Genomic DNA, 12,097 nt, shown 5'->3' on the forward strand with positions numbered 1-12,097 from the left:
CGCCCAAGAAAGGTGATGCAGGAAAGACTCAATCTTCCAAAGTTAAAAATGTTGAGAAGAAAGGTATGCGCCATTCTCCTGACAAGTGTGATTATGTGGTGGTTTCTGATACTTTGGAGGGTCTTACGCCTGCAGTTACTATTCGGCGACCGAAATCAGAACCGAAAGATTCTGCTGATGTTCCTCCATCCAACCCAGATGATCCAATTGACTTGGAATCTAGTCCTGAGCATTTGGTGCAAAGAGGAGCGAGCAAGAGAAAACAAACTGATACTGACGCGGAGGATCAGCCTCCTAAGAAAATTCAAAGAAAGAAGATTACTCGAAGGGGGAATCTTGATGCTTTTGTTACGGAATCTGTTCCTGGTAAGCAGCATCTTCCCTTGTTTCCTTTTTATGGGTTAGATTTTTATGGATTTTTACTTTTACAGTAACTCCTGTTGCTCCAACTCCCATAGATGTTCAAGCTGTGGTGCATGAAGAACTTCCTCCTACTCCTCCGCACGCTTCTGCAACTACTCAATCGAACGCTGCAGAAGGCGCTGATGACGATGCGGAGAAGCCTGTTGAAATTGAGAGGCCTGCTGATGCTGGCCTAGGTAAGGTGGATGATACGGATAATCCTTCGGCTCCTGAGGTGGTTACTCAAGACCAAGGGAGAGGGTCAACCGAAAAAATTCCTACTCCTGCTCCTTCAGATACTACGCCGGAGCGTGTTGAGAGGACAACAGTTGAAGAACAAGACTCATCAGCTGGTGCTAGTAAGCAATCTCCTATCCGTCCAGAGGAAACTTTGGGAGATTATTACTATCGGAGCTATACAGAGAAGGATGCTGCTGACCTTCACGCTCCTGTCTGGAATTTGAAGAAAGGAGATAATTTTACGGACTGGCATGTGTGCCAAGATTAGCTGCAGGGGATATTTCCGCCTGGGGAGGTCAAGTTTCAGGAAAGCCGATCTTGTGATCAGGCCTATCAGTCTTACGTTGCTGAGACCGCTTCTCATGTTTCTACCACCCACCGTATTGTTCGGGAGTGGTATAATATGCATAAGGAGCAGAAATCTTTCGCGGCGGCTCAGAAGAAATTCTCCAATGATGAGAGACGTCTGGCCCAATTGATGGCGAAACTAAAAGATGATCAAGCCAAGTTTGAGGCTTAGCGGAAGACTGAGGAATGGTCTGTTGCTGGTTGGAAAAGAAAGGCCGAAGCTGAAGCTGCTCTTCTTTCTGAAGAACGAAAAAACTGGAGGAAGATTTGTGAAAAGGATAATGCAGAGAAGGCAAATCTCCGTATTATTATAAATAACCTCAAAGCTGATGTTGAAAAGCTGAAGAATCAAGATGCGGAGGTTGAGAGATTGAAGAAAGAGAAAGCTGACTTGGAAGCTTTGTTGGCAGAAGCGCGTTCTCATAGGGAATGTAGCGAGCAACGGGAGGTACAAGCTTTAAGCACTCTTGCCATTAGGGATACGGAACTAGAGGAACTTACTGCTTTAGTTTCTGACCAGGAACAACTGAAAAAAGACCTGGAGCTTGCGCGTTCTGAACATGCTGAGTCTTCTCGCCGCTTGACTGCGACCGAAGAAAAATTGGAAAATTCAGAGACGGCGCGGGTTTCAGCAGAGAGCGAGCTTGAGCCTTTAAGGAATGACATGACCTGGTTGAAGGATCGCGGGATTGCCTGTGTAAGCTCCTACCTTATATATGCGCTTGCGTTGGCTCTTTCTCTCTTTTCTTTTGTGTTAACCGCTGTTGATTGGTTTCATAGGTTGCTGAATCTGTGTTAAACTCTAAAGAGCTGGATAAGACTGTTGCGGATTTAGTGGTTGCTGCACGGCGGGATGGGTATGCGCAAGGTTATGCAGAATGCTCCCAACATGTAACGAGTGCGCTGAAAGTTACTTGGGATGATAGCAAGTCTGCTACTTTTGGTGTAGATACTGCGGCCGCGCTTGCTTCTATGAAGGTGGAGTTTAATAACTTACAACTCCCAGTTATGGAGTTGATAAATGTAGCGCTGCAGTCGGACGATCCGGTAGCGCAGCTTAAAGAAATCTTCCCTGATGCGGAAGAAGATTTAGAGTAGGGTGAAATTTGTTTCTGAACAATTTGTGTTTTCCCCCTTTTCTTTTTGTGGGATGTATATCCTTGTTTTGTTGCGCTGTTCGCGTAAAAACTCGAAACACTGCCGTGTTTGAATCTTGTCAGGGCGTATTTGTACGCTGAAAGTAATATGTTTCTATTTGTTTGAATGCCTTTACAATATTTTGCATGAGTACAATTGCTTTTACTTAAGTAAGGCGAATGAAGTTGGTATGAAGCTCATGCGTGGAGTTTATGGTCGTTTGTGAAGTAATCACCGACCGTGAATGGAGCTTATTTTATACTACCATAATGTTTTCGTGCTTACTAAAAAGAAATTGCATGCATTTTGTAAATACAAATGATAGAAACTTTGTAATTTTTATTCATGGATAAAGCGCAGAGGCATTACAAAGTCTTAATAATTAGATGGAACTTAACTTAGTTTTGCCATTTTTGACGTTTTTTCCTGCGGGACATTCTGCAGAGTCCCTTAAGTCTTGGCCCGTTTGTTGGAGGTTTCTTCTCCCCGGGTGATTTGCTTTATCTCCTTGCGCATATTCTGGAGTAGATGCGTAAACTCCCTATTTTTGAGGGCTTTCTCTATCTCGGTGCGCAAGGAAATGCAATTGTTTGTGGTGTGTCCCGTATCCTTATGATATTCGCAATACTGCGCTAGATCCTGACCACGTTTACTCTTCATCGGGATTGGCGGTTTAAACTGATAATCCTCGGTACTCAGGACTTCCGCCGGGGTTTTTGTCAGTGGGGTCCACTGCCTCTCCCTGTTTTCATGCTTGTTATCTCTCTGAGCAGAGAGTTTGTTAATTGTTGCGCGAGCGTCTTCAGAGGAGCGGCTTCCAGATGACTCGCGCCATGATTTCTTGAATCTTCGCTCGCCCGTTGCACTTAAATCTGTGGGCCTGCTGTGTGGTGGTGGTGGTCTGTTTGTAGTAAGGTTTTTCTCCGTTTGTGCGTAAACCTTGGCCGCCGCCATTATCTTTTCCCAACTCTTGGGGAGGCCTTCTGTTCCGGATAGCACTTTGACCATATCGTCACATCTAACCGCGTACTTAAACTGAGCACGGATTAGCTGTTCGTGGACACCACCGATCTCCAATACTTCCTTATTATATCTGGTTATAAAATCTTCCAGATTCTCATCATCTCGACGCCATATGTTCATGACATCAGATGTATCCCGCATGGAGCGCCTTTGTTGGCTGAAGTGTGTTAAGAATTTTTGGCGCAGGTCTTTCCATGACTCAATTTGCCCCGTTGGTAGATTATCAAACCAGATTCGCGCTGGCCCCGTTAATGTTTGAACAAACAAATGACACCAAAGCGGAATAGTCCAACCGCCGACCAAACCTGCGCTGGTGAAGACTCTCAAATGATCGTCGGGATCAGTTAACCCATTGAATTTGCCGACGTTAGATGGTAATTTTGCCCTCTCTAACGGAGCCAGAGCTATTTCCAGTATAAACTTCGAGTTCTCCGCTGCTTCTGAGGGCGGTAAACTAAGTCGTAATTATGCTCTGCCTCAGGGTTGTAAACTGCTCGAGGCCTGGATTTGTTAGAGTTTGGGTGTAGCCTGTTGAATACGCTGGTGTTTGCGCTCAAACGATACGTTTGGTCGGATTCATCGGTGTGAGCATCCCAATGGGAACCCAACCTATCATGAACTGATTGCCTTTGACGAGGCTGTGACTCATGGTGTTGTTTCTGATAGCTGTTTGTTCCATCATATGTTGATTCTTCTCGTTGGGAAGCATGAGCTCTAGATCCCGGCCTTCGCGATTGTGTTACGGGAGCGGTCTGAGCACACAATTGTGTATATACTGCATTTAATGCTCCTTGTGACCGGACATACCATGATATCGGAGTTTCCCCCGGTGGTAGAATTGATTGGGCGGGATTTGTGGGAAATATCCCTGGAGTAACAGGGTCATTTGCTCCATTAGATTGAACCTCATTATCGTCTGAGGCTTCTTCAACCATCCCTTCGACTGGTAAATTGTTTCCGACATTTGGTCGAGGACAAGACCGTCGGTGAGAAGATGAATTTTCTGCCATATGCAAAAACAGAAAAATGGGATGAACTGAACCGAAACGAGATAGTTAACTAGAAAAACTGAGAAAACGGTGGGCGCCAATGAAGAAACACTAGATAAATGGTCGGAACCGAGATATCTAGGGGGTTTGAATCCGCATAAAAGGTTAGTTCTCTCTCAATTGGTTCAGTGGTAATCGAACTCCTTCTCCGGTGATTCTGCAAAACAAAGCACCGTTAGCCTCGTCAAGGGGAGAAGAGGGTTCCCTCCTTGACCCGACTCCGGTGTGAGAATAAGTATTTGTATGGAGAAGATAAAAGTATTTGAGTAGTGAAATTGGATCTGAATTTTTACCTGAAGCATTCTCCTATTTATAACTGAGAGTTTGGGAGGGAAAATCTGTTATTGAAAAGATAACGGAAGATACTAACACCGTAGCGGTTATTTTTCCTTCCGTTAAGTCTCTTAACTCTTCGTTAATTTGCTTTGATCTGATGTGGGTGCACACGGATCGTGACTTGATCCTATGGCTAGGGAATTGCCACGTGGAAAGTGATCCAAGTGGAGATCATTCTTCAATCACATGCTATCGTTGTGATTTCGGGAATGTTTGTGATGGTGACACGTGTCCAGACGGTTATAACCGTCTGGGTGATGCACGATGGTATTTCTTCTAGAAGATTACTGCTGTAATCTGGTGTGACACCTTACAGTGTGCACACAGCTGGATAGATCCTAAGTCTGGGTAAAATAATATCCAGGTCTGGATATTTGGGCGGACATATTGATCTTTAGGGTTTCGATCCCTTGTTAAATGGAAGATGGCGCAAAGGTTCAGGTTTCCCTTTGGGCGCGTGACTATCGCTTGTTAGTTTCTTTCTTCTTTCTGTATGACCAATGCGCGCCGCGCAAGGTTAGAAGGGTTGAAAGACCGGTTGGTGGTATGGTCCCATATCTCTTTTGTGAGGTTTTTTGGGACCTTACCCCTTCAAATAGTAAGGGCTTTCCGTCTACTACTTCCAATGTGAAGGAATTGTCTACACTAAAACAGGGAATACCAAGAATAGACTTGAATTCGAAAGATACAAAACTCTTATCAACTCCCATGTCAAACACTATAGATGCATAACGACCGTTAATGAGAAACATACCGTTCACTACATTGTTGTCAACCCTCTCCTGGTTTGCGTTAATGTTGAAAACTCTGCCCCTTGCTGCCTGATTTGCTTGATTAGCAGGGTTTGCTTGAGCTTGGGCATTGATTATGTTGACCAATCTTGGGCAGGTATTTCAGAAATAGGAGGGGTCACCGCAGTTAAAGCATGCCCTGACATGAGGCATCATAGGGTAGTTGGGTTGATAATAGGGTTGCATCATGGCTTGAGCAGGTTATTAGACAGGAGGTGGAGCAATGAAAGGTTGGGCCACGTTTTGGGTATTGGGTTGGGTCATGTGTCGGTTAAGTGCTTATCTCTGTGTGGTGCGACAAGCATTGGCCAAACGACCAAAATGTCCACAACTAGTGCATTGTTGGCATGGAGTATGGGCGTGGTGGTGATAGTGATAGCGGTTCCATTGGGGAAGAGGCCCAATGTAAGGCTTCTTGTTTGGGTAAGTGGTGGGTGTAACTTGGGTTATTGGGGCAGCTGGTGTCACACCCCCAAAATTCACACGCGGAGTATCACCGCTTGGGAGCGTGACTGACCAGGATCAAGCCACCAATCATATTGAACAATATAAATAATTAAAGAAATTCATAAACCCAATTCAATACAATTGATGTTCCAACAAAACATAGTTTAAGTAGCGGAAGCATGTCAGTAACCCAACATAGTTAATAGTTTTAAATGTCATAACAGTTCAACATAGTAATCACGATCCTTGTCCACAACGACCGCGCCTCCAGTGCAAGCTCCATAAGTACCTAAGGTCCTGCAAGGCATGCAGCAACGAGTCAACAACTAGTTGAGCGAGTTCACAGTTAACAGTTCAGTAATAGTATAGTGTGAGTAGTAGTATGTTCGTTCGTTATGTCATGTATCGTATTAGTTTCCATCGCGGCCTCCCAGGCAGGTGTGCGAAGATATTAGGGGATGCTCATCCCGAGTATTCTAGACTAGGTTTGTTTGTATCGCGGCCTACCAGGCAGGTGTGCTAAGATTAGCAGATTTCAGTTCGCGGCCTTCCAAAGGCAGGTGTGCGAAGTCGGTCATAATATCGCGGCCAACCCTTGGCAGGTGTGCGAAGATCAGTTCAATAAGTGTTACTAGTCTAGTCGTATTCTTATCGTTAGGTTCTATCAACTGAGTATGTACAATAGTTCATCAAATCCCATTCCCGCCCGGGAACCCCATGCCTTGGCTGTGTGAACTCACCTTGGTTTGCTCGGTATGCTATTGCTTCTAGGGTTTATTAATCGTCTAAGTCCGTTACACACGACCTAGGATATATTGCACATGATACGATATAAGTGTTTGCATCCAATTAGGGTTTGCAAGTTATTGGAAATCAAGTAACGGTGTTTTGTGTGCTTATCGAGTACAGGATGATATCACATAGAATGACTCATACATGCAAGATCATACAGCTGCATTCAGTATCATGCGATCATATACAGAATCACACATCACGTAGACAGTTAATCGTATTCACATAATTCACACGTCGCGTCTTTGATTACACAGTTTAATCTAACGTAACATGTTATCATCGTAAATAAGCTTAACAGGTTTAATAGGGTTTGCGGCTAAAATAAGTGACATACACATCTTATCAGATTCAATCATTATTTATTGCACTTTCATGGCCTCATATTGAATACACATCAGAATCAGACAGGGCCTTGCCCTTCATAAAAAAAAAAACTAGACAAGTGTGGGGGGGGGGGTTTCCCTGTTAAAGGTCGGACAAGAGGCCCCCCTTTAAAACTCGGACTCCCACCAACATGCTAAGAAAAGTCGGACCTTTTGTATGCTCATAAAAGTCAGACTAATAACCTCCTAAAACTCGGAGCCTACAACATGTTAAAGCTCGGACTAGAACAAGCAAAAAAACTCGGACCAAGTGTTGTGTATAAAGGTCGGACTAGGGCCACATAACCTCAAAAGGTCGGACAAAAGATTAGGGTTAACAAACTCGGACATAGCATTGGGTTAAAGCTCGGACTTCCTGATCAAACAAAAGTCGACTTGGGCCATTTCATTAAAACTCGGATACATAGCCATCATAAAGATCGGACCCCTTTATTTACCATTCCAAAGTCGGACTAAGGCTTTTAAACATAAAACTCGGACCTTGGGGTGTTTCCCACTTAAAACTCGGACCCTTGATACTTAATACATAAATTCGGACCTAGCATGTTATTCAAAACTCAGACAAGTGTTTAGGGTTACAGAAACTCTGACATTCAATCAAACATTCGTATATTCAAGTTCACAGTTACGTTTCATCAACAACAGTTACGTTTCAATGGCCATTCCAAACCCTAGTTCATGATTTTCACAGTGCAAGATCAAATCAATAAGCCGATACTTAACAATCAACCATCCTCACAAGAACAATCTATCAAACATGCAACTAATCATCATCATCATCACAATATTTCAGAATCAAATCAAAATCACAGGATACTTATATGAAGAATTAGGGTTTCACCAAGAATTACAAGAATCAAGAATTAATAGTAATCAAGCAATCAATAAACATAAATCATTTACCTTGTGTTGATTCTAGAGAAAATGTAGAAACAAAAGTGATGAATGTCTTGCCAATGATTTGGTGATGATTGCTAGAGAATGTGAACTACGTGTTTTGGTTTCTTGTGAAAATGATTAGTGAACAAGGGATTAGGGTTAAGAATCTCTAGGATTTCACTAATTACCCTCTACCTCCCTAAGTATCATATTTTACACATGCACACCATCTCATAACAATTTCATAGTTTCACCACCAAGTTCATATATTTACCAAGTCTTACACAATTAACAAACACCATGCACAATCACACAATACGATTCATTGCATCAAAACGTATACAATACCATAGCAATCAATTGTGCAAGTAAACAAGCAATAAATGCGAAATAGAAATCTTGGAAATTCGAGTTGTCACATTATCCCCAACTTAAAAGAAATTTCGTCCCGAAATTTGGTACGCACTCACTGAGGAAGCTAGGTAAGCTGTATTGTTCACTGGTTTTCCTGGGGTGTCACATCATCCCCCCGTTGATTTGGAATTTCGTCCCGAAATTCAGTAGTAGTAGCTTCAGCCTCAGTAGTGGTTGCATTGGTTTCGAATAATTGGGGGTACTTTTCTTTCATTTGGTCTTCGCGTTCCCAGGTGTACTCTGGGCCACGTCGGGAGTTCCAACGAACTCGAACAAGAGGGATTCTCTTGTTTTTGAGGACCTTAACATCCCGGTCCGTGATTTCAACTGGCTCCTCGACGAACTGCAACCGATCATCGATAGTGAGTTCCTTAAAAGGAACTATGAGGGTCTCATCTGACAGGCACTTCTTCAGATTCGACACGTGAAAAACATTGTGAACTGCACCGAGTTCAGCTGGTAAGTTTAGCTTGTAGGCCACTTTGCCTATTTTCTCAATGATCTCGAACGGTCCAACATACCGCGGATTTAGTTTGCCCCTTTTGCCAAAACGAACCACACCCTTCCAGGGTGAGACTTTTAGTAAAACCCGGTCCCCGACCTGAAATTCCAACGGTTTCCTACGCTTATCCGCGTATGCTTTCTGACGGTCGCGTGCTGCCGCCATGCGTTGTCGTATTTGTGCAATCTTTTCTGTGGCGTCCACTACAATCTCCGGACCCGTGATCTGACTATCCCCCACCTCTGCCCAACAGAGAGGTGACCGGCATTTACGTCCGTACAATGCCTCAAATGGAGCGGCCTGGATGCTGGTGTGATAACTGTTATTGTATGAGAACTCCACCAAAGGGAGATGTTTTTCCCAGCTGTTGCCGAAATCAATAACACATGCCCGAAGCATGTCTTCAAGAGTTTGGATCGTTCGCTCAGACTGCCCATCCGTCTGAGGATGATACGCTGTGCTCATGTCTAACCGTGAGCCGAAAGATTTGTGCATCGCTCGCCATAGCTCTGACGTGAATCGTGCATCCCGATCCGAAATGATGGAGGTGGGCACTCCGTGCCTCGAAACAACTTCTTTAAGATAGATGTCTGCGAGAGTGGAGAACTTATCCGTTTCCTTTATAGCCAGGAAGTGTGCAGACTTGGTGAGTCGATCCACGATCACCCATATGGTATCATTCCCACGCTGGGATCTGGGTAAGCCTGTAACAAAATCCATGGAAATTTCTTCCTATTTCCATTGCGGTATCTTGGGTTGCTGAAGTAGGCCCGCTGGTTTCTGATACTCCACTTTGACCTTTGCACATGTCAAACACTTGCCAACGTAAGAAGCGATGTGAGCCTTCATACTAGGCCACCAATATGTAGTTTTGAGATCGTGGTACATTTTATCCGACCCTGGATGTACCGAGTAGCGAGACTTGTGTGCTTCGTCCATCACAAGCTCTCGTAAACCGCCATAAAGTGGGACCCAAATACGCCCCGTTACATAGTATGCGCCGTCTTCCTTTTGTTCCATTCGTTGCCTTGAGCCGCGTAAAGCTTCAGCTTTGACGTTTTCCGGTTTCAATGCTTCCACCTGAGCATCTCGTATTTGTGCAGGGAGATCAGACTGGATAGTGAGCTACAAAGCTCGTACGCGTCTAGGTAAAGTGTCTTTTCGACTGAGAGCGTCAGCCACAACATTGGCTTTGCCTGGATGGTACTTGATGGCGTATTCGTAATCATTGCGTAGCTCGACCCATCGTCGTTGACGCATGTTCAATTCCTTCTGCTTGAAGATATGCTCGAGACTCCTGTGATCGGTGTAAATAGTGCACTTGGTACCGTACAGGTAGTGTCGCCATATCTTGAGCGCAAAAACAACAGCTCCCAGCTCTAAATCGTGTGTCGTGTAGTTCCGTTCATGAACCTTGAGTTGCCGCGAGGCGTAGGCAATAAATTTATCCCGTTGCATCAATACACAACCCCCTGCATCGATACGTCACAATAGACCACAAAATCATCCGTGCCCTCTGGCAATGAGAGAATAGGTGCGCTGCATAGCCTATCCTTTAAGTACTGGAAAGCGGTTTCCTGGGAACCTCCCCAACGGTAGGTGACACCTTTCTGTGTCAGCATAGTAAGCGGCTGTGCGATCTTCGAAAAGTCCTTTATGAATCGTCTGTAATACCCCGCCAAACCCAAGAATTGGCGTATTTCCGTTGGTGTACGCGGTGCAGGCCAGTTCCTGATCGAATCTACCTTGGATGGATCAACATGAATCCCATCCCTGTTCACCACATGGCCTAGAAAGTGGACTTCACAAAGCCAGAAGTCGCATTTTGAAAACTTGGCATACAGTTGTTATTTTCGAAGAAGTTCCAAGATAAGACGTAAGTGCTGCTCATGCTCCTCCTGACTCTTGGAGTAGATCAGAATGTCGTCGATGAAGACAATGATGAACTTGTCAAGATAGGGTTTGCACACCCTGTTCGTTAGATCCATGAAGACTGCAGGCGCGTTCGTAAGCCCGAATGGCATGACAAGAAACTCGTAGTGGCCGTAGCGAGTTCTGAATGCAGTTTTGGAGACGTCCTCATCCCGGACTCTCAGCTGATGATAACCAGACCTTAGATCAACCTTGGAGTAGTAACTCGACCTTTGCAACTGGTCGAATAAGTCGTCAATGCGTGGAAGAGGATAACGGTTCTTCACTTTGACATTGTTCAGTTCACGGTAATCAATTTCACATCCTGAAGGTGCCATCCTTCTTTTTCACCGATAATTGGTATCCAATAGTTCTTGTAGCTCCCCAAGGCGAAGAGATAGGTCGGATAAATCCCTTATCCAAGATTTCTTGTAGCTGCGTCGATAGTTCTTCCGATTCTGATGGAGCTAAGCGATACGGTGCTCGATCTATAGGTGCTGCTCCTGGAGCGAGCTCGATCTGAAATTCGTCCTGACGATGAGGTGGTAGACCAGGTAAATCTTTAGGAAACACCTGAGGAAAGTCGCGTACAACTGGATGATCTTCCAACTTCTTTTCTTTCGCTGATGCGTCAGTAACGAGAGCCAAAATTGCGGTGTGGCCCTTCCGCAAACATTTCTGAGCCTTCAAGAAAGAGGTGATGCCAACCACAGCACCACTTTTGTCGCTTTGAACTTCGAGAGGTTCTTGACCAGAACGAGGAATGCGAACAATCTTTTCTTTGTATAGGATTTCTGCTTGCTGTTGCTGCTAGCGATTCCGATTTGCAGGCCGTGGGCTCCTGAATCCTTAGCTTCATGGCCCATCTTGAGACACCTCTGGCAACGTCCCTCGTTGCACTAACCACCGTGGTGTCTGTTGCATTAGTTACACATTGGGTGAATTCCCCGATATCCACCCTGCCCCTGACCACCAGAAGTTGGCTGACTCGGCTCTGGTGATCACTATTCTTGCGCTGCTGCTGTGCTTGAGACCGAACGGTAGCTGAACCCTTGTTGGAATACCCATCCCTTTCCCGCTTGTTATCACTAGGAGTAGTGGGAGTAGCAGAAGTTATAGCGGTAGTAATAGCGCTGATACAACTAGGCAGCCTGTTCTGTTCCACTGCCTGATCCGTGAGGCGATGAGCAAGACGCTGAATGTCTTGGATATTGTCGAGGTTAGCCGATGTAGCATGGCTCTGCATCTCTGAGGCTAGACCCTTGAGGTACAATTCGGTACGCTTGCTTGGAGGGTCCACCATGATTGGACACAAGATGGCCAGTTCGTTCGGCCGTTTCGTATAAGCATCAATTTCCTGACCCCGTCATTTTCAAATGGTAAAGCTCCACTTCCAACTTGTGGATGTCATCACGCGTGCAGTATTCACTTTTAATGCGT

At 44.9% G+C, this 12,097-nt stretch overlaps 2 protein-coding genes across 2 annotated transcripts; one reads left to right on the forward strand and one right to left on the reverse strand.

The window, feature by feature from the left end:
• Nucleotides 1-1,045: 1,045 nt before the first annotated feature.
• Nucleotides 1,046-2,088, forward strand: LOC110870090 (sarcolemmal membrane-associated protein-like). The gene is made up of 3 exons (XM_022119289.1): nt 1,046-1,149; nt 1,201-1,687; nt 1,771-2,088. The coding sequence occupies exons 1-3, from the start codon at nt 1,046-1,048 to the stop codon at nt 2,086-2,088; spliced, it is 909 nt and encodes a 302-aa protein (XP_021974981.1).
• A 489-nt stretch (nt 2,089-2,577) lies between these two features.
• On the reverse strand, nt 2,578-3,291 carry LOC110870091. The gene has a single exon (XM_022119290.1). It carries the CDS (start codon nt 3,289-3,291, stop codon nt 2,578-2,580), a length of 714 nt encoding a protein of 237 aa, XP_021974982.1.
• Between the last annotated feature and the right edge of the window lie 8,806 nt (nt 3,292-12,097).

This window comes from Helianthus annuus, chromosome 8 (assembly GCF_002127325.2).
Source record: "Helianthus annuus cultivar XRQ/B chromosome 8, HanXRQr2.0-SUNRISE, whole genome shotgun sequence".
Classification (NCBI taxonomy): domain Eukaryota; kingdom Viridiplantae; phylum Streptophyta; class Magnoliopsida; order Asterales; family Asteraceae; genus Helianthus; species Helianthus annuus.